The 25,680-nt window shown below is 39.6% G+C and overlaps 1 protein-coding gene across 1 annotated transcript in view; it reads left to right on the forward strand.

Moving 5' to 3' along the window:
* Positions 1-25,136, forward strand: part of LOC140482657 (lutropin-choriogonadotropic hormone receptor-like) — a 111,449-nt gene extending 86,313 nt beyond the window's left edge. Inside the window, exons 7-11 of the mRNA XM_072580160.1 lie at positions 8,311-8,379; positions 15,384-15,458; positions 19,235-19,423; positions 21,107-21,220; positions 23,861-25,136. Of these exons, the coding sequence (XP_072436261.1) occupies positions 8,311-8,379; positions 15,384-15,458; positions 19,235-19,423; positions 21,107-21,220; positions 23,861-25,136 (1,723 nt within the window). The remainder of the gene's footprint in view (positions 1-8,310; positions 8,380-15,383; positions 15,459-19,234; positions 19,424-21,106; positions 21,221-23,860) is intronic.
* The last annotated feature ends 544 nt before the right edge of the window (positions 25,137-25,680 follow it).

A 25,680-nucleotide genomic window follows, 5' to 3' on the forward strand; every position in this document is an offset into this window, starting at 1 on the left:
CATGCCCACCTCTGTGTAGTCTTGCTGATAGTGGCTCATCAGAGGCAGTGGCTACCATCGCAGAGGAGGCATGCAGATAATTTGAATATCAAAGTGCTATATTGTATATTGGACATAATCCCAGGATGGGACCCCTGCTAAGTCCAAAGCCTGTCAAGTCCGAGGGGTGGACAGTGACCGATTAAAGACTGGCTGAAACTCAGTTAAAAGCAAAATATTGCAAATACTGGAAATCTGGAAGAAGAAAACAAAAGCTTGAGAAACTCAGCCAGTCAAGCAGCATGTGTGGAGAGAAAAAAAACTTAATGGTCTAAATTTGACCTTCTTTTTTAACTAAGTAATAGCTATGCCAGGTCTGTGCAGCATTTCTTGCTGTGTGGCCTAGAATGTTTTCTCACTCCATCTTACCATCTTCAGCTCATTAATTTTCTACCCCGCCCAACTCAACATCCAGTTTCACCCCATCTTACATGCATCACGCCCAGAACAATTTGCCACTCGCTGGGTATGCCACAATTCACTGATATGCCTTGTGCCGAGCCATTTTTAAAAGCCTGTTATGCACCTGGACCATTGCCAATTCAGAGCAGCTCTGCACAGCCCTTGACACAGGGAAATTTGGCATCTTGCTTTGTGGAGGCCCTGGAGGCCCTGCTCGATCAGGTGATGCCAACATAGGATGTTGTCCTCCCAAAGAGCCAGCGGGAGGACATGATACCAGACTGCCACTCTGGTCTGAGGTTACCACCCAGGTTAAAGCGCTCTCAGGTGGCTGGAGGAATACTCAGCAATGTCAGAAGAAGGTCCAGTGCCTTTATGACTATGGCCCAGTGGCTTTGACCTCCATGGAACATAGAATAATACAAATTAGAATAGGCCCTTTAGTCCTCGATGTTGCACCAACCTGTGAACTAATCTAAGCCCATCCCCCTACACTATCCCATCATCATCCATGTGCTTATCCAAGGATTGTTTAAATGTCCTTAATGTGGCAGAGTTAACTACATTGGCAGACACACCCTTACCACTCTCTGAGTAAAGATGGAGTTCAATGCAGATAATCATGAAGTGCTTTGAAAGGCTGTTCATAGTCCACATCAACTCCCAATCTCCCAGCCTGCCTCAATCCTTCAAAATTTGCCTACCAACGTAACAGGTCCACAGTGGATACCATTTCCCTACACCTGGACTCAACTCTGGAACATCTGGACAACAGGGACACCTATGTCAGACTCCTGCTCATTGTCTACAGCTCCACCTCCAACACCATTATACCCTCCAGATTGATCTCAAAATACCAAGACCTAGGTCTCAACTCCACCCTCTGCAACTGGATCCTCAGCTTCCTGACCTACAGACCACAATCAGTGAAGATAGACAACTGCACCTCCTCCACGATAACGCTCAACACTGGATCCCCCAAGGATGTGTCCTCAGCCCCCTAGTGTACTCCTTGTACACCCAGGATTGTGTAGCCAAATTCCACTGAGGCTCTTGCTCTATCAGAGTAGAGTAGCTTTTGTTTGTCATTTGTACCACATGCAGGTAGGCAATCCTTTATCCGAAATCCTGAGATCCGAAAAGCTCCAAAGTCCAAAGGATTTTTGTGAAGTTTTTTTCTAATTAACAAGGTTATTTGGGTGCGAACAGTTAACCCAAGTCCACACCCATTCAATACGTGTCACTCAGATGTGACATGTGGGGGCATGGCCCAGCACTGGCAGGCCTAAATTTTGTTTCAGCGCCCGTTTTATTCACAGTAACTCTGTTCTGAGGAAAGATTTTTAAAACTTTCACCATCAAACTGCCACTTATTCTGAAATTCGAAAAATTCTGAATTTCGAGAACCAGCTGGTCCCGAGCATTTCGGATAAAGGATCGAAAACTGTATAACTGATACAGTAAAAAACAAGACAGATTTCCTCCAGGACCCAAGGTGCTACATGGACAGCATAAACTACACGATCATACAAATGGCGGCATAAACAAAGAGAAGAGCAAAGAAAATTTACAGCCCAGGAACAGGCCCTTTGACCCTCCAAGCCTGAGCCGATCCAAATGTACTGTCTAAACCTGTCGGTTAATTCCGAAGCATCTGTATCCCTCTGCTCCCCACCTACTCATGCATCTATCCAGACGCATGTTAAATGAATTTACCATGCCTGCCTCTACCACCTCTGCTGGCAACGCGTTCCAAACGTCCACCACCCTCTGTGTGAAGTACTTGCCGCGTGTATCCCCCTTAAATTTTCCACCTCTCACCTTGAAAGGGTGACCTCTCATTATTGAGTCCTTCACCCTGGGAAAAAGCATGTCTCTATCCACTCTGTCTATACCCTTCATGATTTTGTAAACCTCAATCAGGTCCCCCCTCAATCTCCTTTTTTCTAATGAAAATAAACCTAACCTACTCAACCTTTCTTCATAGCTAGCACCTTCCATACCAGGCAACATCCTCGTAAACCTTCTCTGCACCCTCTCCAAAGTGTCCACATCCTTTTGGTAATGTGGTGACCAGAACTGTACACAGTATTCTAAATGTGGCCGAACCAATGTCTTGTACAATTTTAACATGACTTGCCATCTCTTATACTCAATACCTCGTCCAATGAAGGCAAGCATACTATATGCCTTCTTGACCACTCTATCCACCTGTGCAGCAATCTTCAGAGTACAATGGACCTGCACTCCCAGATCTCTCTGCCCATCAACTTTTCCAAAGGCTCTTGCATTCATTGTATAATTCACTCTCAAGTTAGTCTTGCCTAAATGCATCACCTCACATTTGTCTGGATTGATAAATGTGAGGTGCTGCATTTTGGGAAAGCAAATCTTAGCAGGACTTATATACTTAATGGTAAGGTCCTTGGGAGTGTTGCTGAACAAAGAGACCTTGGAGTGCAGGTTCATAGCTCCTTGAAAGTGGAGTCGCAGGTAGATAGGATAGTGAAGAAGCCATTTGGTATGCTTTCCTTTATTGGTCAGAGTATTGAGTACAGGAGTTGGGAGGTCATGTTGCGGCTGTACAGGACATTGGTTAGGCCACTGTTGGAATATTGCGTGCAATTCTGGTCTCCTTCCTATTGGAAATATGTTGTGAAACTTGAAAGACTTCAGAAAAGATTTACAAGGATGTTGCCAGGGTTGGAGGATCTAGGCTGAACAGGCTGGGGCTGTTTTCCCTGGAGCGTCAGAGGCTGAGGTATGACCTTACAAAATTATGAGGGGCATGGATGGGGTAAATGGCAACGTATTTTCCTTGGGGTTGGGGAGTCCGGAACCAGAGGGCGTAGGTTTAGGGTGAGAGGGGAAAGATATAAAAGAGACCTAAGGGGCAACGTTTTCACGCAGAGGGTGGTACATGTATGGAATGAGCTGCCAGAGGAAGTGGTGGAGGCTGGTACAATTGCAACATTTAAGAGGCATTTGGATGGGTATATGAATAGGAAGGGTTTGGAGGGATATGGGCCAGGTGCTGGCAGGCAGGACTAGATTGGGTTGGGATATCTGGTTGGCATGGACAGGTTGGACCGAAGGGTCTGGTTCCATGCTGTACATCTCTATAACTCTCTGAAAACCTCTGCCACTTTTCCGTCCAACTCTCCAGTCTATCTATATCCTCCTGTATTCTCTGACAGTCCCTTATGCTTTCTGCTACTCCATTAAGATTAGATTAGATTAGATTACTTGCAGTGTGGAAACAGGCCCTTTGGCCCAACAAGTCCACACCGACCCGCCGAAGCATAACCCACCCAGACCCATTCTCCTATATTTACCCCTTCATCTAACACTACGGGCAATTTAGCATGGCCAATTCACCTAACCTGCACATTTTTGGACTGTGGGAGGAAACCGGAGCACCCGGAGGAAACCCACGCAGACACGGGGAGAATGTACAAACTCCACACAGAGAGTCGCCTGAGGCGGGAATTGAACCCGGGTCTCTGGCGCTGTGAGGCAGCAGTGCTAACCACTGTGCCACCGTGCTACCCACATCAATCTTCGTGTCATCTGCAAACTTGCTGATCATACCAACAGTGCCCTCTTCCAGATCATTTAGGTATATTACAAACAACAGTGGCCCCAACACTGACCTCTGTGGAATACCACTGGTCACCTTTCTCCATTTTGAGAAACTCCCTTCATCTACTACTCTCTGTCTCCTGTTGCTCAACCAGTTCTTTATCCACCTAGCTAGAACGCCCTGCACACCATGTGACTTCATTTTCTCCATTAGTCTACTATGGGGAACCTTATCAAATGCCTTACTAAAGTCCATGTATATGACATAAAGTGCATAAGAAGTGTAAAACACACAAATTACAGTGTAATAAAAGAATGATAACTAATAGACATTGTTCTAGCAGCAATTCGAAGTTGTGCAAAGAATTTCAGACAGAAAAGAATTTCACTATTGCCTGCATCATGTTCCCTCACTCACTCCAACCCTGGAAACCACTAACCCTGCATGCTTTCTGCACCATCTACTCCCTCACTCACAACCCTCAATTTTTTCATTTGTACTGTCTGCCTATCTTTTATTCTGTGAAGAAAGGTAAGGTAAAGTCACGACTGTCTTTACTAGACCATAGAGTTAATCTCCCATTAGAGAGAGAGAGAGAGAGAGAGCGCGCGCGAGGGAGAGAGATATGAAGTGTGGTGGCTTAACCTGAGGCTCACTGTGCCTCGACTGAGGGGAAAGGTTGAGAAGAAGAGTCCTTCATGGTAACCTGAGCCAGTGCAGGAATTGAACTCACATGTTGATGTCACTCAGCATCATAAACCTGCTGTCCAGCCAACCAACTCCCTTCTTTGAGGAAATTAGCTCATAAGAGGTGAGAAGAGTCTCAAGCTGAGCAGGGTGCTACCTGTCATTTGGCTCCTCATTACTTATGAGGAGAGGATCATGACTCTGACTACCCCGAGCAGGGCCTGGAGTGATAGTGAGCCTGTCCTTGACTTACTGTGCCAGGAACCCCTGAGTGAAGGTCTGCTGACAACTGGGTCAAGCTTCCTAACTTTGTGTCTGTTCAGTGACAAGGCAAGGCACAACCTGGTATCTCCGACTGAGGGAAAAGTGCAAAAGGCAAGTTGAGACAATACAAAGCAGGGTTGCTGTGAGCATCTAGCTTGGTTTAAAATACATAAGCACGATAACAGTGAGCAAAGAGCCAGAATTAATATGGATAAAACTATGTGGATGAGCACTTGAAATGACATTACGTTCAAGATTAATGGCCTTGTGCTAGATTTTCACAGTACAGACTCAATGGTTCAAAGGGCCTCTTCTGTATTGTATGATTCTATGATTCTATTTCTTTAGATGCAGCCTGGCCCTGTCTATGAGCTGGTATATGTCCTTGAGGACATATATCATGTGTGGGAACCTACCTGATTCATGCTGTAGCATTATAATGATATTTGGTGATGGAGCCCGAGGTGCAACCATGATGCGGGGAAAAGGTGGTAGTGGTAGGAACAACGAAAGGAAAGATTTGTGATGGAGTGGAGGCTGGGGGGATTAAATAAGAAGTGATGTCATAATGCAACAGAGAAAAAGAGTGTTAATAGATAGATCATATGACCAATGTTGATTGCAATAAAAACCCATCTTGTTCAATAATGTTCTTTTGGGAAAGAAATCTGTGTCTGCCATTCTTACCCAGTCTGACCTATATGTCATTCCAGATCCACAGCAATGTAGTTGATCCTTAACAGCCCTCAGGGCAATTAGGAATAGGGACTAAATGATAGAGAAGTGCCTATATCCTATGCTCGAACATGAAAAGAAAATGCATCTGAATAATTACCCAAGGAATACTAAAGGATCAAGACCTGTTCAATCTCCTGAGAAACTGTACTCCTAAAAGCCCAATCACATACACTGATGTACACCCCATGCAGCTATCAATTACTCCTTCCAACATTTGCCCCCACAACAACTCTGAATATCTGAACACCTCCCAGACATCCAACCCCCACCCCCATTACAACCTAAACTACAATCCCCACAACCCGACACCCAACTCACTGATATTCTGACCCACCCTATCTTCTCACCCACTTAGCTGCCACCCCCCTTTTTCCATTTCAGCTACTTACCTGTCACACTACCCCTCACCCATCTGCCACTCTTAACTCTCACTTACCTAACAGCCTAGACATTATGCTACCATCTACTTACTTTACACACTTACCTCCTCTCCATAGCTTTTAAAGCAGGCTTTAAATAGTGATTACTTACCATGATATGACATCTGATGATGTTAAGATGGATCAAGGTTTCTGTGAAGACCTCACTCTGAAGCTACCTGCATGATTTGAAAGCCCATCTTGAAAGTCAAACCCAAAAAAAATTTGTAGGAAGGTAAGCACATAACCTTTTGTCTGATATGAGTTGGAAATAGGGAATTTGCCCTGGATCAGAAAATTTGGGTTGATATTCTTTGCAGTGTTTTGACAGTTTAGCCTATCTATATTAGTATTAAACAATGAGAAGGGTAGTAATAGGAGGGTGCAGAAGAATGGTGAGATAGATAGGCACATGACAGATGAAACTTAATTGAGAGAAGTGTGAAGTAATGCATTTTATTGGGAAGATTGAGGAAAGGAAATATTAACAAACTGATACAATTTTAAATAAGATGCAGGAACAGAAAGACCTGCAGGTGTATGTACACAGGTAACTGCAGGTGACAGGACAAATTGAGAAGGCAGACAGGCTCCTATACAATTAATGGCATTTGAAGACATGGTAATTATGCGAAACATTTATAATATTTTGGTTAGGCCCAGCTGAAATGTACCACACTTGGTCACCATACTTCAGGAATTATTGTGAGTGTGCGATAGAAACTAACTGCCTTTATACTAAGGATAAAATGTTTTGGTTACTTGAAGAGACTGGAGAAATAGTGAAAGGTAAGGGAAGGATTAATACAGGAAGTCAAAATCATGAATGGGTTTGATAAAGTAAATAAAGAGAAATTGTTTCCAGTGTCAAAAAAGACAGTAACCAGAGGACTGACCCTTTGTAAGGGAATTAGCGAAAGAACCAGAGCTGACATAAGGAAAAACATTTTATGCAACTAGTGTTAATGATATGGGATGTTCAAACTGAGAGGGTGGTGAAAGCAGATCCAACAATAAAGGTGGCAAAGGGGAACTGGATAATATCTAAAGGTCAGATATTTACAGGGATATCTGGAATGAATGGAGGAGTCGGTCTAATCAGGTAACTCTTTCAAAGAGCGGGCAATAGCACAATAGGCTGAATGGCCTTCTTTTTCTACAGCTGAATTCTCCAAACTATGTAAAACATTGCCAAGTAGTTAGATTACGTGTGTTTTGTTTTTGTGTTTTCCTTGTTCCAAATAAAACAGGTTTTATCATGATGCACTTGTATAGTATGATCTGTGTGTAAAGCATGTAAGACAACACTTTTCACTGTACCTCAGTACAGGTGACAATAATAATAAATCAAATCAAATTTTTTACTCTGTTTCTGAAGCTCATTTTCTTTGTTTTTGATTCTAAAAGTAGAACCTATAAAATATTTTCAAAATCAGCTATTAAAAGATTTTAAGGATCCTTAAGTATTTTTTGTTGAACTTTGCCATGATGCTTATCTTGCATTCTTCCTGTTCTGTGAGTTTTTCAGTGATATTTCAAGTACAGATAAAGGATTTTTTTTGACAGGAAAACAATCTTGCACCTTCGAGAAGAGCTTAGGAATTTGAACAAACAGACAACAAACAAGTGTTATTTCAGAATTTTCTATAAATCTGGATATCTGTGTACCTTGTGGATTTGTTCAAAAGCACTGGCTAGATTTGTTTCCAGAACTCTCAAACCCATGAAAACTATGGTGCTGTTCTGCAGGTCAATAATGTTAAATGGACTGATATTATTTCAGTGACATACTTTTGACACTCTTGAAACTGGTCTGGGTTCCTATTCCATTTATCAAAATGATTATGTATCTCATCTTTATCAGGTATTCCCTTTTTAGAAAATAATTGATGAATGGTGTAGCACAAGGTTTAAACTAAACATAAAGAACAGATTGAAGAATGGTTTAAAATAATCTGAGATGAAAATAGCTGCCATACAATAATTATCATAGCATTTCCTTTTACATGTTTCAATTTACTATGAAGTTATTAATAAGATAATTATCATGTATTGATTGCAACTGTCCATGTCTTTCTTCTTCAGTAAAACAAGCAAGAGTATCAGACCTTTAAAGCCTTTCATTTCACTTAACGTATAATTCATGAAATAATGCATTCTTGAACATTGTCGTTTCAGGAAACTATACAAAAATGGATTTGAAAATGTGCAAAGCCATGCATTCAACGCAACAAAGCTGGATAAACTGTATGTCGTGATTACTGCTTGACTCTATTCAATATTAAACATGGATAGTTTTCTCATAGTCAGTGCCCTTTAAAAACAATTTAAACCAGAAACTGCTATAGTTGTAATTTGTTTTGCACGTTTAGAATTCCACTTTGGCGTCTTTGAAGGACAGTACAGAAAAACAGAATGCTAAGCAGGTAGTTTGCAAGCCAGAAGATAAATCCAAGGTTTTCAATCACAGATAACAAAAATGCAAATACAAGTGCAATACAATATCTCCCAAAGTTTGAAACTCGGGTTACACATTTTGTGAATGCATTTTACGATGATAACACAACATTTTAAGTCAAAGAATAAAAATTGTGAATTTAAGGAATTTATTGATGACATGAGGAAATATATTTTTACAGCTTTATCAGTTGAAACAGTGCAGATAAACATATCCAATGACCTATTCAAATACATGCTTGGAGATGGTTGTTTCATGTTATTAGCTTGTGAAGAAAGTGCATTGAAACTTTGAGAACTTTTCAAATTAGAAGTAACCCAGCCCATATAATTCTCTGTTCATTAAATGCTGCAAAATTATAAACCATGGGGCAAGGAGAGGGTGAAGATTCATTTTGTGCAATAAGCAATAAAATTATGGAGATCCTATTTATAGATGCATCTATAATTTCATTTTAAAAAATCAACATTCTTTAGAACATAGGACATAGAACAATACAGTGCAGAACAGGCCCTTTGGCCCTTGATGTTGCGCCAACCTGTGAACTATTCTCAGCTTGTCCCCCTACACTATCCCATCATCATCCATGTGCTTATCCAAGGATTGTTTAAATCTCCCTAATGTGACTGAGTTAACTACATTGGCAGGTAGGGCTTTCCACACCCTTACCACTCTCTGAGTAAAGAACCTGCCTCTGACATCTGACTTAAATCTATCACCTCTCAATTTGTAGTTATGCCCTCTCATACAAGCTGACGTCATCATCCTAGGAAAAAGACTTTTGCTATCTACCCTATCTAATCCTCTGATCATCTTGTATGTCTCTATCAAATCCCCTCTTAGCCTTCTTCTTTCCAATGAGAACAGACCCAAGTCTCTCAGCCTTTCCTCATAAGACCTTCCCTCCAGACCAGAAAATGTGTTGCTGGAAAAGCGCAGCAGGTCAGGCAGCATCCAAGGAGCAGGAGAATTGACGTTTCAGGCATGAGCCCTTCTTCAGGAACGTCGATTCTCCTGCTCCTTGGATGCTGCCTGACATGATGCACTTTTCCAGCAACACATTTTCAGCTCTGATCTCCAGCATCTGCAGGCCTCACTTTCTCCTTTTTTCCGTCCAGATCAGGCAACATCCTCGTAAATCTCCTCTGCACCTTTTCCAATGCTTCCACATCCTTCCCGAAATATGGCGACCAGAACTGTACAGAATATTCCAAGTGTGACTCCAAGATCCCTCTGCACATCCACACTGCCAAAAATCTTTCAATTGACCCAGTACTCTGCCTTCCTGTTATTCTTCCCAAAGTGTATCACCTCACATTTAGCTGCATTGAACTCCTTTTGCCACCTTTCAGCCCAGTTCTGCAGTTTATCCAAGTCCCCCTGCAACCTGTAACATTCTTCCATTCTGTCCACTACTCCACCGACTTTAGTGTCATCTGCAAATTTACTAATCCATCCACCTATGCCTGCGTCTAAGTCACTTATAACAATGACAAACAGCAGTGGTCCTTGTGGCACACCACTAGTAACCAGTCTCCAGGCTGAATATTTTCCACCACTCGCTGCCTTCTTTCAGAAAGCCAGTTTCTAATCCAAACTGCTAAATCACCCTCAATCCCATGCTTCTGCATTTTCTCCAACAGCCTACCATGTGGAACCGCGGAGAAACACATTTCTAATTTTGCTACACCTACAACACAGAGATGCTTGCATCTGAGAAATCAGAATCTAACAAAAATTTGCATTAATTATTAATTCAGAGAAATAGAGAAATACAGAAAATAGAAGTAAGTGTCCATTCCAATCTGCTCAGCCATTCAATATGATCATGTAACTCAGTATCCTGATCCTGCTTCCTCCTCATATCATTTGCTTCCTTTAGCCCTAACAACTATATCTAACTCCTTCTTGAAAACATTCATTGTTTGGCCTCAACCGCTTTCTCTGGTAGAGAATTCCACAGGCTCAACACTCTCTGGGTGAAAAGAATTGTCCTCATCTGTGACCCTTGATTCAGGGCTTCCCATTAACATGTTGAAATTCCCCAAGACACAAACAGAAACATTAATAAAATACGATTTACACTGAGCCACAGTACAACGTATTAGGCAAAGTAGGTTTAAGTGAGCATCTTAAAGAGAAGAGAGGTAGAGAATTGGAGATATTTAGGACAGGATTTCCAAATATATGGCCTCAGCGACTAAGGGCATATCTGGAAATTCAAAACCATGGGCATTGTGTAGGATGCCAGGATTAGAGGAGCTCAAGTGTTGTAGGCTGGAATATGTTACAGTGCTGGGGAAAGGCAGGGTTATAGAAAGATTTTAAAGCAAGGATGAGAAACTTAAAATTAAGTGAGATTATGGGTGAATGGCACTTGCAGTAAGTTAGAATACAGGCTCAGAGTTTTGGTTGAGCTGATGTATATGGAGGATGGAAGGTCAATTCAATTAGAGCTGTCGCAATTGTACTAGCCTTCTGTCAGCTGCTTAGAAGAAGCTTAGTCTAATGGCTGCTTTTGTCTGTTGAAGACAAAAAAAAAACTGCAGATGCTGGATTCCAAGGCAAGACAAGCAGGAGCCTGGAAGAACACAGCAAGCCAGCCAGCATCAGGAGGAAGCGAAGTCAATGTTTTGGATATAAGCCTTCTTCAGGAGTGGGGGTGCATGTAAGGTCTAAGGGAATCGGATTCATTCTTCCCATCAACCAACCAGATTGTACCCTCTACCTGTGTTTATCTACCCCCACCTCACTGCCCTGCTCCCCCACCCTCATTATCTGCAGCTTCCACTAAACCCACCCCCAGTCCTGAAGAAGAGTTATACCCGAAACGTTGACTTCTCAACCTCCTGATGCTGCCTGGCTTGCTTTGTTCTTCCAGCTTCCTGCCTGTCTACCTTTGTCTGTTGAAGGCATCAGGAAACTCCAAATACTTCCTCAGCTGGGGCCAAAATTTTCAGAGATTCGGACTGTACATGTACTTTAAACTTCAAACTCCATCGCCCCAGCACAGTGGGGCCAGTGTGAGACTGGATCGGCAAGCGCAACTCCTGGCTCAACAGCACAATATTGAAATAAATCATCCCTTGGAATCTCAGTAACTTTTTCCAGTAAATTATGAAAATAACCAACTTTTTGTGGAGTTGAAAGAGAAAGGCTCAACAGTCAAGGAGTGTAACAAAAAGTGGTCAGTTTTCCTAAAGAAAAGGTTTTAAAACTTCTTCTGCATATAATTATTCCAGTCAGGTCATTCTGAAACTTTAGCCAAGCTACAGTGGGTCTTTTAGCTAAATTCTTTCTTGATTTATTATTTCAGCCTCACATCTGGAAACAATAATCACACGCTCAAGATAACTAATGCCTTTGCACTTGCATTTTCAAGAAATTATAATTTCAGGATTATTTTGCTTCTTCTCCAAAGATTATGCTGTGAAAAAATAATGCCCTTGCTGTCAATATATTTAAAGTATGTACTCCACATGTACATAATAAGTAGTTCTTATTCTTGTTATTTTCTGATAAGCAACTCAAGGGGTTATGACCCATTTTAAAACAGATGTTACAACAAAACAATCACAAGGGCAAATTCAAACTACCAAGCTATTATTAAGACTGGAATTAAGGAAATAATTTGATCTCAGGCAACAAAATGCTTTCATTCATGTTAAAATTTGTTCCTTTCGACTATTCTGCTGCCTCAGTAACTGTCATGAGGTTTTTAGCTTTGCATAAAAACCAATTTTCCCAATTCCTAAATGACCCTCTCTCCCCCAGCTCAGGATTCTGAACTATACTGTAATTCTCTTCGAAAGTTCTTTCTTCTTTTGAAGCTGTACCTTCTGGTTGGACTCTCACAAACTTATAGATTTTTCTTAATGGCTAACTACCAAGAAATCAGGTTGAAAGGAGAGCTGCAGGGATCAATCCTGGAGTCTTATTGGGAAAGACACATAGTATATTGTAGCCAAATTTGCTGATAGTACAAAAATGGGTAGGAAAGCAAATTGGGAGGAGAACTGAAAAAATCTACAAAGGAATTACAGAATGGTTATGGAAATGTAAGTGGGCAAATGAATGATACTGTGGTAAATGTAAAGGATGGCCATGTTGGTGGGAAGGATAGTAAAGCAGAATATTTGTTAAATAGAGAGAGAGAGAGAGAGAGAGAGAGAGAGACTGCTGAATGGTATTGTGAAGTACTCCACAAGTCATGATATATATTTAATTGTTTCACTCAGTTCCTGATATGGCTAATCTTTAGCTTTCTCTATATTAGCCTTGGAATACAAAGATCCATTACTTTAACATCCATTTCTTTAATAAACACAAAATTATTGATTTATTATAAAACAATATTTATACCATGAAGATGCAGAATAGTTTAACACAGGTAATTTGAACATAACAATGTTCACCCCTCTAAATAACCCCAAACACAAAAACACAAATCCATTCCCATTCACACCAGGAAAAGAGGAAACACAAGATTCCTGCAGCGATTCTCTTTGAGACATAAATGCTTTTGGCCAATAATTCTTAGTTCTTGAAGGAAAAATGAAGATAAGGTATGAGCTATTCAATGATGAATGTTGACTTGACATGTGCAGACTACTTCCACCAACACAGGGATCTTTGTTCCTAGGATCTTTGCAAATGTCGCTTATTCAGGAAACACAGGATTCTTTTAACACCCTTTGAGAGTACAATCAGGTTTCACAACTGGATTCACAACAAGGATTTTTTAACTAAATATCCAAAACTATCTCCAATATTGCAAAACACTTTTCAAACCAACAACCATGAAATCCAGTCATTTAAACAGGCCTTTTTGCCTGAAGTGAGTTCAGGCAACCAAGACCAGCAATTATGTAGAACCATACGGTTTCCAACACATTCCCTTTTTTTAAAAAAAAAGTTCCTTTCTGTCTTTTCATTAAGTTTGAAAAGAAGCAAATTCAGGTATCTCATTCTAACTCAAGTCCACAAATGTTATTAAATGTGAATCATCATGATACCCTCATGTGGCTTCATTGAGTACCTACCACAGCAAGTCAGATCACCAGACCCCATTGTCCAGCTTCCTGCAGGATTTCACAGAGACTGGCAATGTAATGTACAACCAGAATATTCAGATATCCATCCCACTTCCATTCAAGGTAGAATGTGTTTTTCAAGGACTCCTCTTTTGATTTTCAGGAGCAACATTTTGGTTTTCAGAGATTTTTTTTCACTCTCACTAATTCCTTTATAAGGTGATAAGAGTTATGTAACAATATTTTTTGCATTTATGTTGTATGGAGCATTTGGACTCGCACAGAAGCAGAATTAGAATAATTCATCAACAGCATCAATAATGATCAAGTTTGAAACCATCCTTTGTTATTGCAGCCCATACTCTCTTCCCATTTTTGTAGCCCCCCCCCCCCCACCGTCTCTCCCAACTCCTACTGCAACTCTCCACTCTTACCCAAGCCCTTGTGGCCTTCCCGTCTTTCCACCTTCACTGCAGCAATCACTAAACCCCCACCCCTTATGGTTCTCACAACTCCCACACCTCTTGCAGCCTCCCAGCACTCCCCAACCTTTTGTGTTAAAGTCTCTCGCTTGAGCACAAAAAAAAACTGCATTTGGCAAGTTAAATTTAACATTGATGTACTGCACAAAGTATATGATATATGAATGTGTTAAGTCTTGAGGATTACACATGCTGAGTGATTTATGGAATTTCTTTGCTGCAGCACTCAATGCTTTAAATGATATATTAATTGATATTCTTTGTGTACAATTGTTAATGTTATATTGTAGAAAATATATGAATGCATTGGAGAGATTGCATAAAGAGTGCAGAAAATGTTTACTAGAATACTACCTGGTCTGGAAGATTTCAGTTATAAGGAGAAGTTGGATAGGCTGGGACATTTTTTCCCTGGAGCACAGGAGACTGAGGGGTGACCTTATAGAGGTCTTTTAAAATCATGAGAGGCATAGAGAAGGTCGATAGCCAACAGCTTTTCCCCATGGTAAGGGAGTCTAAAACTAGAGGCCAGCAATTTAAGGTGAGAGGGGAGAGATACAGAAGAGTCCAGAAGGGTAATTTTTCACACAGAGGTTGGTGAGTGTCTGGAACGGGCTGCCAGAGGTAGTGGTGCAGGCGAGCGCAATGTTATCATTGAAGAAACATTTAGACAGGTACATAGGTGTGGAAGGATATGGACCAAACACAGGCAAATGGGACTCATTTGTGAAAACTGGGTGGCAAGGAAAAATTGGGCCAAAGGCCTGTTTCCATGCTGTAAGCCTCTATGACTCACAGTGATTTACAAGAATGAGGACAGATTGAAGAAGTTGAGACTGTTCTCTGTGCACAGAAGGCTGCGACAGAAGTTGATAGAGGTTTTCAAATATTGAGTGGGCTGGATACAGTAGACAGTATCTGTTCCTGCTTGTAAAAGAAAAAAGAACAAGAGAGCATAGATTTAAAATAATATGCAAATGAAGCAAGGGTGATGCTAAAAAACAGTTTCAAACATCTAAAAGATAGGGTATGGAGTGCACAACCTGGACATCTATTGGCAGGTTCAATTGTGGCATTCATGAGAGCATTGGTTGATTCTTTGGATAGAAATGGTGTGAAGGGATATGAAGAAAAGGCAGGAAATTGGCACTAGGTAACTGAATTGGTGCACCTGCATGTGCCGAATAGCCTCCTTCTGTGGTAACAATTCCATGATTCTGTGAAGTTTATTCTTTATTTCTTTCAACATTTAACAAAACTTAATGTTTTTTATTGCAGGGAACTTAATGATAATAAAAATTTAAGGTCAATACACAATGATGCTTTTAGAGGAGCTATTGGACCAGGTGTATTGTAAGTAACAGCAACTTTCAATAATAGAACTATTTTTTTTCTCTGATGTGCTTGGGGATTTGTAAATACTCAATAAATTGACATGGTATGTGAAGGGGGAAAGCAGTAGACACATTATGGTATGAGGAGCCATAGAGGATAGGTGGATGGCATTAGGTTGCAGGGGTTGTCATGACTGGGGTATGGGGAGTGCATGGGTATGACAGGAAGTGAGCTACAGGAACATTTTTTTATAGCCAATCTTTTTGGAAAGGTAAGATAACCTTTTGGATCAGGTCCTAGATCACCTTTGCTGGAGGTAAAGGATTTGCTTTGGAGAATAAGGCACATTTCAAGATTATGAAAAGGCTTGCTTGTGCATAAAATGTGTTTAAACTCATTGGGATACCAAATTTTCCAAACAAATGTGTAGAGTAAAAGAAAAACAGTGTTAGCTACTTCAGAGACCAGGTCCATATTAAACCATCACAGGATTCGTGATGCATCACTGATTTCCCAAACTACTATTTTCACAATGTTGATAGGCAGCTCTAATTGCTCCATTGCATATGGAGCAAATACTTGTCAACATAAATGAAATGTTCATTTTTATGAGTCTTTGAAAACTAAGTAAAATTATTTAATGAATATTTGTTTTATTGAGAGTGTTTTTTTTCACTATCATCAATAGACTGGTGATTTTATTTTTTGTATCAATAGTGCCTGATTAATACCCATGTTGGATAATAGGTGTGTTGGCATAGAAAGAGAAAAGGTAAGACAAAGGATACTTGATAGAAGATTTGAGTTGGTACTGAGTTTACTTAGGAACTATAAAGGGCCATGGGACATATTGAAAGCTTATGAAGTAGGAGGTGCCCTGAGAGGAGACTGGTTAGATTGACATGGGGGGGGGGGGGGGGGGGGGGGGAGTGGCCATAAGGAATGAATATATGGACATATGGGTTATGAGGGACCATGGGGTTGAGTACAGGGGCACTAAATTGGTCTACAGGACACAAGAGCCATGGAGAGTATGTATAGGAGAATTGAATTAGCTTTATTGTCACATATACTCATTTGAACGGTTTAAAAGTTTACAAGTCGCCACGTATGGCACCATCTTAGGTACAGATTCTTGTGCACAAATTCTTAGAATAAAAAAAACCAGAAAAATAAATAAATAAAATGTCCAGCATTACAGACCTTCAAAAGTACAAAGTCATAACAATAAATTAGAAACATAAGGAAATAAAAGCTCAAAATAACAGTCCTTCCATAATATAATCAAAAATATGAAATTTTAAAAAGAAGCAAATTTAAGACAAAGTCCATTAAGTCCATTTCATGGCTCTGGGCTCAAGGACCCAAACCCCTTCCCCGCTTCCCCCCCAACCCCACTGGAATCCCAGCTGGACCCACCACAGTGCTGAAGGACATCCTAGAGAGTGATGAGGTGAGAGCAAGAGAGACAGATTTTTGTATTAATATTTATTTTTAAATGTTGAACAAAGGGCCAGATCCCCAAAGCATACTTTCTGTCTGGCATGTTTTGGGGATGGGGGTTGTCCAGCCTTAGTACAAAGCTAGCACCTCTTCTGCTCAAAATTTCTCAGTGCAGGCAGCCATTTTGAAAGGCCAGATTAATGGGGCAAGTATTTCTTTTGACTGTTCACTCTGGACCCAGGAATGTAAATAGGTGCCTATCGCTCTCTGTGGCTGACAACTAGAAGTAAATTCCAATGAATTGTGGTAAAGGATGATGTTACATTTAAGCACTAATGGTTTTGCTATTACCTCTTTATAATAGGTAAATGACATAATGTAACTGACAGTACAGTTTTTAAAATTGCATATATGCAGACAATGCAACAGGTCAAGTATAATGAGATTCTATACTTGTGCATATACTTATAAATAATAGAAAAGAAAATCATTGTGTATATACCATGTGGGAAGTGAGAAATATGCTTCCTAACTTAATGAAATGTTAGTTATTGGATTTAAATTACTAAATTGGTTCCAAAGCTCTGCCAATGTAACCTACTCTTGACAACAGAGCCGTGAATAAAACATCACTGACCTACAGAGTTAGTTTGCTCTTTGACATTGTGAATAAATAAAATAATTGATATCAGATAGTATTCTTTTGGCCAACAATTGAGCTGGATAGCTGTTTTTCACACAGCAGCTGAGAGGGGCTAATCAAGCTCCTTCTGTGATGTAAATCTTTATTTCTATGAGATATCTCGCCCAGACATTGCTCTATTGAATTTCTAAATGAACCGTGCTGTTTTCTGCCAACTCATATGAATTATTTCTGTGATATACAGTGCCATTAGGCAACATCCATTAAACAAGTACAATCATTACATGGTTAAGATAGTGTGGATTAATGACTACGCAAGGAGAGAGAAAATCCAGAACATAAATCCAGAAATTCAGCAACTCACTAAGCCTTCTCTGTTCAGCACATCCAACCCCATCACTACTACGATCTAGAAGGACAAGGGCAGCAAATACAAGTGAACACCACCTGCAAGTTCTCCTCCAAAACTCTTGATTTGGAACTGTATCGTCATTCCGTTTTACTGAATAAAAATTATGGCACCCCCTTCCTAACAGCATTATGGGTGTACCTACACTCCCAGGACTGAAGGTGGTGATTGTGAGAGTCAGGAGTAGTTGGCTATGAGGTTGATAGAATTTTGGTAGGTATGTATCAAGAGTCGTGGTGCATCTGCAGAGTAAATAGAGTTGAATTACAGATCCACCATGATCTATTGGAATGGGAAACAGGCTGTTGACTGAGCTACTATTCTTATATTTACTGTCAGTGGTTATGTTCCGGCAGTAAATATGTATCAACAATATACAGTCAGCGAAGCAGAGTTTCTGACTCAGCGAGTTAATAGATTGGAAATCGACCTTTTTCAGGTATTCTGAATTTATCCATGAATAGCATCACACCATTTATAAGAATCAAAAGAACGGTCCATTTTCTCTCTTCAGCAAATGTGGGAAAGGAGACCAGATGGCTATTTATGTGATTGAAGTGCAAGATTGCTTTTGATTATCACTTATTTACTTGATCATTGGACTGATATGATGTCAGATAAAAGTTAATTGCTCTCAATTCTGACTTTTTGAGGCCATAAAGATATTTTAGTGTCTTTGAGTACTTAAGACTGATTGACACTGCTGGTCTATGTTACATTTATTAACTTAACTGCTAATACCTGTCTATCAATTGTAACATATCAATTGAATTTCTCTTTTTATTGAGAAACCTGGATAAATGACTATGATCATAGATTCAGAAAAGGGCTTTTTGACCAATCGACTCAATGCCTGTCACCAAACATGCATCTATTCTAATCCTATTTTCCAGCACTTGGTCTGTAGCCATGATCAAGAGTGTAAGTCACCAGCAATGTTGAGAAAAATAAGAATGATGAAAAATCTGCTGTTTTAGTCAAACTAAGCTACAGTATTTAACACTTCTGGGTTATAGGATAAAGAAAGACAGAAGGCATTAGGAGGACCTTAGGAATCTTGAGCACTTGATTTCAACATACTGTAGGTATAGGGAAGAAGTGTGTATTTCAAACCAGGAGAGATAAGTGGTAAATTCGCAGCAATAACAATAATTAATAACATAGGTAAAGGAAAAGGGAATTTGCATAGGCAGCTTGGAGACTGGGGCAACATGATTTTTGCCCCTGTGCAGTTCTAACATAGATTTTTTGGGATTTGATCAATAAAGAGAAAATGTCCAAAACTTTGTTCTATTACAGGGATGTTTCCTCAACAGCACTTGAGCGCTTTCCATCTTATGGATTGGAATTTATTCATAAGCTTACTGCACGTTTCACATACTCGCTGAAAAGGTTCCCATCACTGGAAAAGTTTGCTAATTTGATGAAAGCAAATTTGACATATCCCAGTCACTGCTGTGCATTCAAAAATTGGAAAAAATCAAATGGGTAAGTTCTTGTGATGCTGTCTCTTTCCTAACCTATGCTCCATATTAGCAAATTAAAAAAGCTGTTGTGATTAATAGAAATGAGTTGTTCTTCAGAGTACAGAGTAAAGCAGATGCAGAGAAATGCAAACTGTCAAATCAACAGTGGATATGAATGAAATCAGTAATCCTTTATGCAATTTTAAATCCATGCCATATTGGTACAAAAATATTCATTTGTCAAGAGACAAACATTGCTGTATTATAGTCTTTTCTCCTGCTCTTCAAATATTTCTTTTAGTAAAGGAAGTGGCCCATAATGCAAGGTAAAGTTGCCAAAGTCCCATTCCCATATTAGAGAGAAACAACTAGTAGTGTGTTTAACCTGAGGATTACCATACTTCAGACGAGGGGTGAGCTTGAGAAAATGGGACCTTCATGGTGAGCTCAGCTAGTACATGAATTGAATCTGCACTGTTAGTTTCTCTCTGCATCACAAACAACTATCCAGCCAACTGCACTAACTGACCCCCATGGTGAAATGCTATTCACAACAGAGATATCTGTGTTAGGGATACTATTAACCTAGCCAAGCTGTTGGGAAATAAAGAGAACCTGTCAGCCACCTATCACATACCCTAAAAAACATCACCTTTATAATGGGTGTCTGACCAGATCCCATCATTTCTGACAGACATGTTAGGTTAAAATTATCTCCTTAATGTTCTTCAATAACTTACCATGTTTTAAATTGTCATTGGCTTTCAGGATGTTCATATACCCTAAATAAAGTGTGTTTCCTTCATTCACTATATCAGTCAACTCCTCAAAGGAAAGCTTATCAGTTTCATCAAGCAGCTTACTTTTTGACTTCTGTGTTAGCTGCTTCCAACTATTTTATCTTTATTTAAATATCCAAAACTTTAAATTTATTTAAAACACAAATTTTTCCTAGTGCAAATTACTAACTATAATTACCAACTTACAGCAGAAGTTGTTTTATAGCGCTCAAGGAAGCAATTAAATGCTATTTAAAACCTTCAAGACAGTAAAGTAAAAGATAATCAAGATGTCCTGCTGTGAATGTGGCTTACAGTTCAATTAGCATTCCTTGATCACCAAGGAGAGCTGAATTTCAAAACTGTTTTTAACAAATTTTACCTGTTGGCTCCCTCCTTTAGAACAATGAGAGTGTTAAATCATTCAGTAGACAATAAGCATTATCCAGTTCTGCAGTTTTAATCTGCAACATAATAAATTTCATCCTTCTTAAACTAAAGTCAAACAAATAGTGCTTAACCAGCTGACAGAGCTCTTGTGATTTTAAGTGATAGATAACTGACACCAAGATTTTACCAAGATTCACCTTTATTGTCTGTGCCCTGATCTCAGTTAGAGAAATAGTAGAACACTAAAATTCACTGCCCAAAACAGGATCAAGGAAACAATATTGATCAACTACTTACTCCTTATTACTATACCGTAATTTTTGCTAAATGTGCCGTGAGTGAATTTTGATCAAGTATAGGATTGAGATAAGTTATTTGCTGGTTTCTTGCAAAACATGTTAAAGACTGGTATATGTGTATGTAGGATGGATGAGGGTATGTGGCCTTTGCCAAAGACTTGATGCCTTCCAGTGAGGCAGAGGGCAGGGAGGAAAGAAAACAGTTTTGGATACAGTTGATTGTTCCTTTCCCTTCAGACAGAATTCCATGCCCATATTTTTATACAACTTTTCGAAGTCATGTGAACTTGCAACAGAAAATGTAGCTGCAGATCAGGATTTTATCACCAGCCATGAACAGAATAAGATATAGTAAGTATGGTTCTAAACACCTAAACATAAAATAACTAATTGAACAACTTTTGCTCTCCAAAAAGTTTTCTGTGTAGGATCAGAAACATCCTAAAACGCATTTCAGCCTCTGTCAACTTCATCACACATGCTTCGCATTCTACCAGTAAGATCTGGGATCAGCTTAGTGTAGCAGTGTACAGTATTTCAAAAATATGACAGCTGCAGAATATGCAATTTTTATTTAGTTGAATATTTAGTTAGGTCTTCCCTTCACCTCTATGCTTTATAAGCATCCATTAGGCTATAGCCAAAATACCACAGATAATAATAACAAGAATACTTCTAGAAAATCAAATGACCCACTACTGGTCAAGTATGCAAATTGTATAGGCTACTACTAACAACAAAACAAACTCTGCTGGAGAATAGACCTAAATAAGGTATTCCACGTAACCCAATTGTAAATGCTTAAAACAAAGATATACAGGAGGCTATACTTAGAAGAAGTGGTCTTCTCAGTGCACTATAGGTGTGAATGGGCTCGTTGGTCTGCCCAAAACTTGTTGGCCTTCCAGAGCAAAGAGTTGACCCTGACTGGCACATTCCAAGGTCCAGGACTACCTACTGAAGGATGCAGTAAAACTTGGGGCAGCCGCCACCAAGGCGCAGTGGGGAAAGACCACTGTGTGAGGTCTTCTTGCTGAAGAAAAATGAGAGTCTGTTCAGTTATTGGACCCTCCTAGTGCCTCAAATATATGTAAATATTAGTATTGTATGTGGAAGAGAGGTCTTTAGTTTTTTGGATAGAGTCAAAGTCCAATGTTTTGTTTATTTACTTGATATGCAACTGACAGAACCAAACTGCTTTTGTGACAATGTATATATACACAGACGTTTTTAAATAAAATATATTTTTGAAATAAAAAAACAAAATGAAGTGAGTGAAATAGGTAGAGGCAACGACAAGGAAGTGTTGAAAACAAACTTGAGGCTTTTAAAATTGAGACAGTGCAGGACTGGGAACCAATGTGGGTCAGTGAGAACAGCATTTAGTATAAGATAGCATACAGGCAGTGGAGTTTAGAATCAGTTCAAGTTTATGGAACATGGAGTTTGGGAGGCCTAGCAGAAGAGTATTGGAATGTTAAAGAATGTAGGTAAGAAAGGCATGGTTAAGGGTTCCAGTGATAGGTGAGCTAAGGTGGGGTGGAATAGAATTACTGAGCTAGGAATAGGTCGTCTTGATAACATGGCTATGTTGCTGAAAGCTCACTTGGGATCAGAAAAGTTTCTGCCTTCCCAATATTTAGAAGAATTGGTGAGTGTAGAAATTTTCTGGGGTGGCATGAATTATAATGGGCCATTTGACCTTCCTAATCACTTAATACTATGTGATCCTCTAAAATAAAATTAATTTGAATAGACAGTTGAGTTTTACTTGAGTACACAGTAGTTCAGCATTAGTTCTAAATGCTCAGAAGAGATTTAAAAGTGTAATTTTTAAGAAAAAGGCAGTGTCATGTTGGGTGAATAGAGAATGCTTTTCTGTGGCTAATGCATATTATTTGAAAAAGTGAGAGGATGACTGTGAAGGGGGGCCAGGGAGGGACTGCAAAGAAAGGAAGAAGGGTATAAAGTGAAAGGGGGAGCTGCAAAGTGATGTGAGAAGTATGCAAAATGGAATGAGGATCTGTAAAAAGGAGAGGGACTGCAAAGTGGAGTGAGGGGCTGCAGAAGGGAGTTGTTTTAAATCTTTCAACAACAGAATACTCCATGAACTGGAAACCAGGAAAAGAGAGATAATTAATTCCTTGTAAATGAAAAACAACTTTTGAGACTGCAGAAGTTCAGAAGTTAGTATACAGGGAAAATATAGTAGTTGCTGATGCAGTCAGCACTGTGTCAATTGGACATTATAATACTAAACAGTTCTATTTCATTAAGGATTGCATTCTTGTATTATCACACTCAAAGCATCTCACATTACTTGAGGTGCAGAGACTGTGCAGCCGACAAATATTGAACCATTTAGCTATGACATTACCAGTGCATTGGAACTTGTGCTTAGCATGATGGCTTTTTGTATATAGAAGTGTGTGTCAGTTGTTTTTTTAATGCATTAATAGTTAACTTATGCCTGTTGTCTTGTGTCAATTTGAATGCTGAAGTGTCCAGGAAATTAATGCCTTCCTGCTGTGTTATGACTTTGGGGCCATTTACAGAGGATACTTGGTTACCACTTCATCTGCAGACTGACCATTCAGGGAAATCCCTCTCCACAGTAGTGGCTGTTAGTTGTGGCCATTCTTTAATACAAACATTTTAAATGGAAATGATGGGCACAACAGCTGAAAGACTTGTCAGATGCTGAATGTAGTGTCCAGGTTTTGTGGTCATTTTCACCTTTGGTAAATATCTAAATATCATTTGACTCTATTTATAGCATTATCATTTATCAATCCCTTAGGTTAACTTTTAACAAATAAGACAAGTAAAAACCTTGTCTTTACAATGTGATAGATAAAGGAAACTGAAATCAGTTGGTGTTTTGAAATGCTACAATAACATGACTATATGAGACTACAAAACTTGTTAGACTGTGGATTTACCTTTTGTATCAATGTACGAAAAAACAGTCATCTCTTTATCTGCTTATAGTTTCAGGAATGACTATTCTCATCTTAGTCTACCACCATCACAAATTGGACAGAGGAGTTTACAGAATATTTCTGCAGGAATGAAGAAATATCCATCCTCACAGAATTATTCACACTTTCCAGAAAATAACCCTGATGATGAATATGAAGACTTAGAAGAAATATATGAAAATGCAGTATCTTTTGATTATGGCTTTTGCCATGCAAAGGTAGACCTCACTTGTACTCCAGAACCAGATGCCTTCAATCCATGTGAAGATATAATGGGATACAACATTCTCAGAGTTCTTATATGGTTCATTAACATCCTTGCTATTCTGGGTAACATTATTGTTTTTATTGTTTTGGTGATTAGTCAGAATAAGCTTACGGTCCCACGTTTCCTCATGTGCAATCTTGCTTTTGCTGATCTCTGTATGGGTCTTTATTTGCTACTTATTGCATCTGTTGATTTGAGCACCAGAAGTCAATATTACAACTACGCAATAGACTGGCAGACTGGAGCTGGGTGTGCCAGTGCCGGCTTCTTTACTGTTTTTGCAAGTGAGCTCTCTGTGTATACACTGATGGTAATCACCTTCGAAAGATGGCACACAATTACACATGCAATGCAAATGGACAGGAAGCTCCGTTTAAGGCACGCTGTAGTGATTATGTTCGGAGGCTGGTTATTCTCTCTTAGTGTGGCGACACTACCACTTGTAGGAATCAGTAATTACATGAAAGTTAGCATCTGTTTGCCCATGGATATAGAAACTCCTGCCTCCCAGGCTTATGTTGTATTCCTATTGGTATTGAATGTTATTGCCTTTGTTATAATTTGCATCTGCTATATCAAAATATATTTAGCTGTGAAAAACCCTGACTTTGTTTCTAAAAATAGTGATACAAAGATTGCTAAACGGATGGCAATACTAATCTTTACAGACTTCATGTGTATGGCTCCAATATCATTTTTTGCTATTTCAGCAGCTTTTAAGTCACCCTTCATTACGGTGACTAATGCTAAAATTTTGCTGGTATTGTTTTATCCACTCAACTCTTGTGCAAATCCATTTCTCTATGCAATCTTCACAAAAGCATTCAGAAGGGACTTCTTCATCCTGTTGAGTAGGTTTGGTTACTGTGAAATGCAGGCGCAAATCTATAAAACTGACCACTCAAGCTCCAAGAGTGCCACCAAGGAAAATTCAGGTGCAGCTGTCAAGCTAACAACATTCAGTACGCATGATTTGCCAGTCAATGAAAGTGCTGAATTTTGTTGTAATGAATGCTGACAACATCCACGCTGTACATTTTTTCCCCTTCTCTACTGAAGGTCTTGGCTCATGTGAGGCTGGATTCACAGGTAATAGCAGTTATCCAGTACCTTGCCCACGTGCCCCTTTCTCAAGTATGAGCCTCGGTAACAGGCTCTTCATAACGGCACCAGAACTGAATCTGATTGAGTGCAAATGCTGCATATACAACCTAAGGCAAGAACTCTGGTTGATTATCCCTTTTCTTACCCAGCTGAGGCTCTATGTAGTAGCCAATTGCTGCTCAGATTGAGATCAGTTAAGATCAGCAATCAAATCTGGAACACATTCCAGCCTCATTGGCTTCTCTACCTCATGAAGAAGCACCGTTAACAAATTGACCATTGCAGTCAACTACATACAACATTTTTAATTGATGAAAATGTATGCACAACATTATTGAAAACAAAGAAGAAAACCTAGGAAATATTTTTCATTCTTTCTGTAACAGTGCATTCTAAGTTAGAATTTTGACCCCAGAGTAGGAAAACAACCTAGCAAATAGCCAGCCCTTCCAGGAGAG

Source organism: Chiloscyllium punctatum, chromosome 11 (assembly GCF_047496795.1).
Source record: "Chiloscyllium punctatum isolate Juve2018m chromosome 11, sChiPun1.3, whole genome shotgun sequence".
Classification (NCBI taxonomy): domain Eukaryota; kingdom Metazoa; phylum Chordata; class Chondrichthyes; order Orectolobiformes; family Hemiscylliidae; genus Chiloscyllium; species Chiloscyllium punctatum.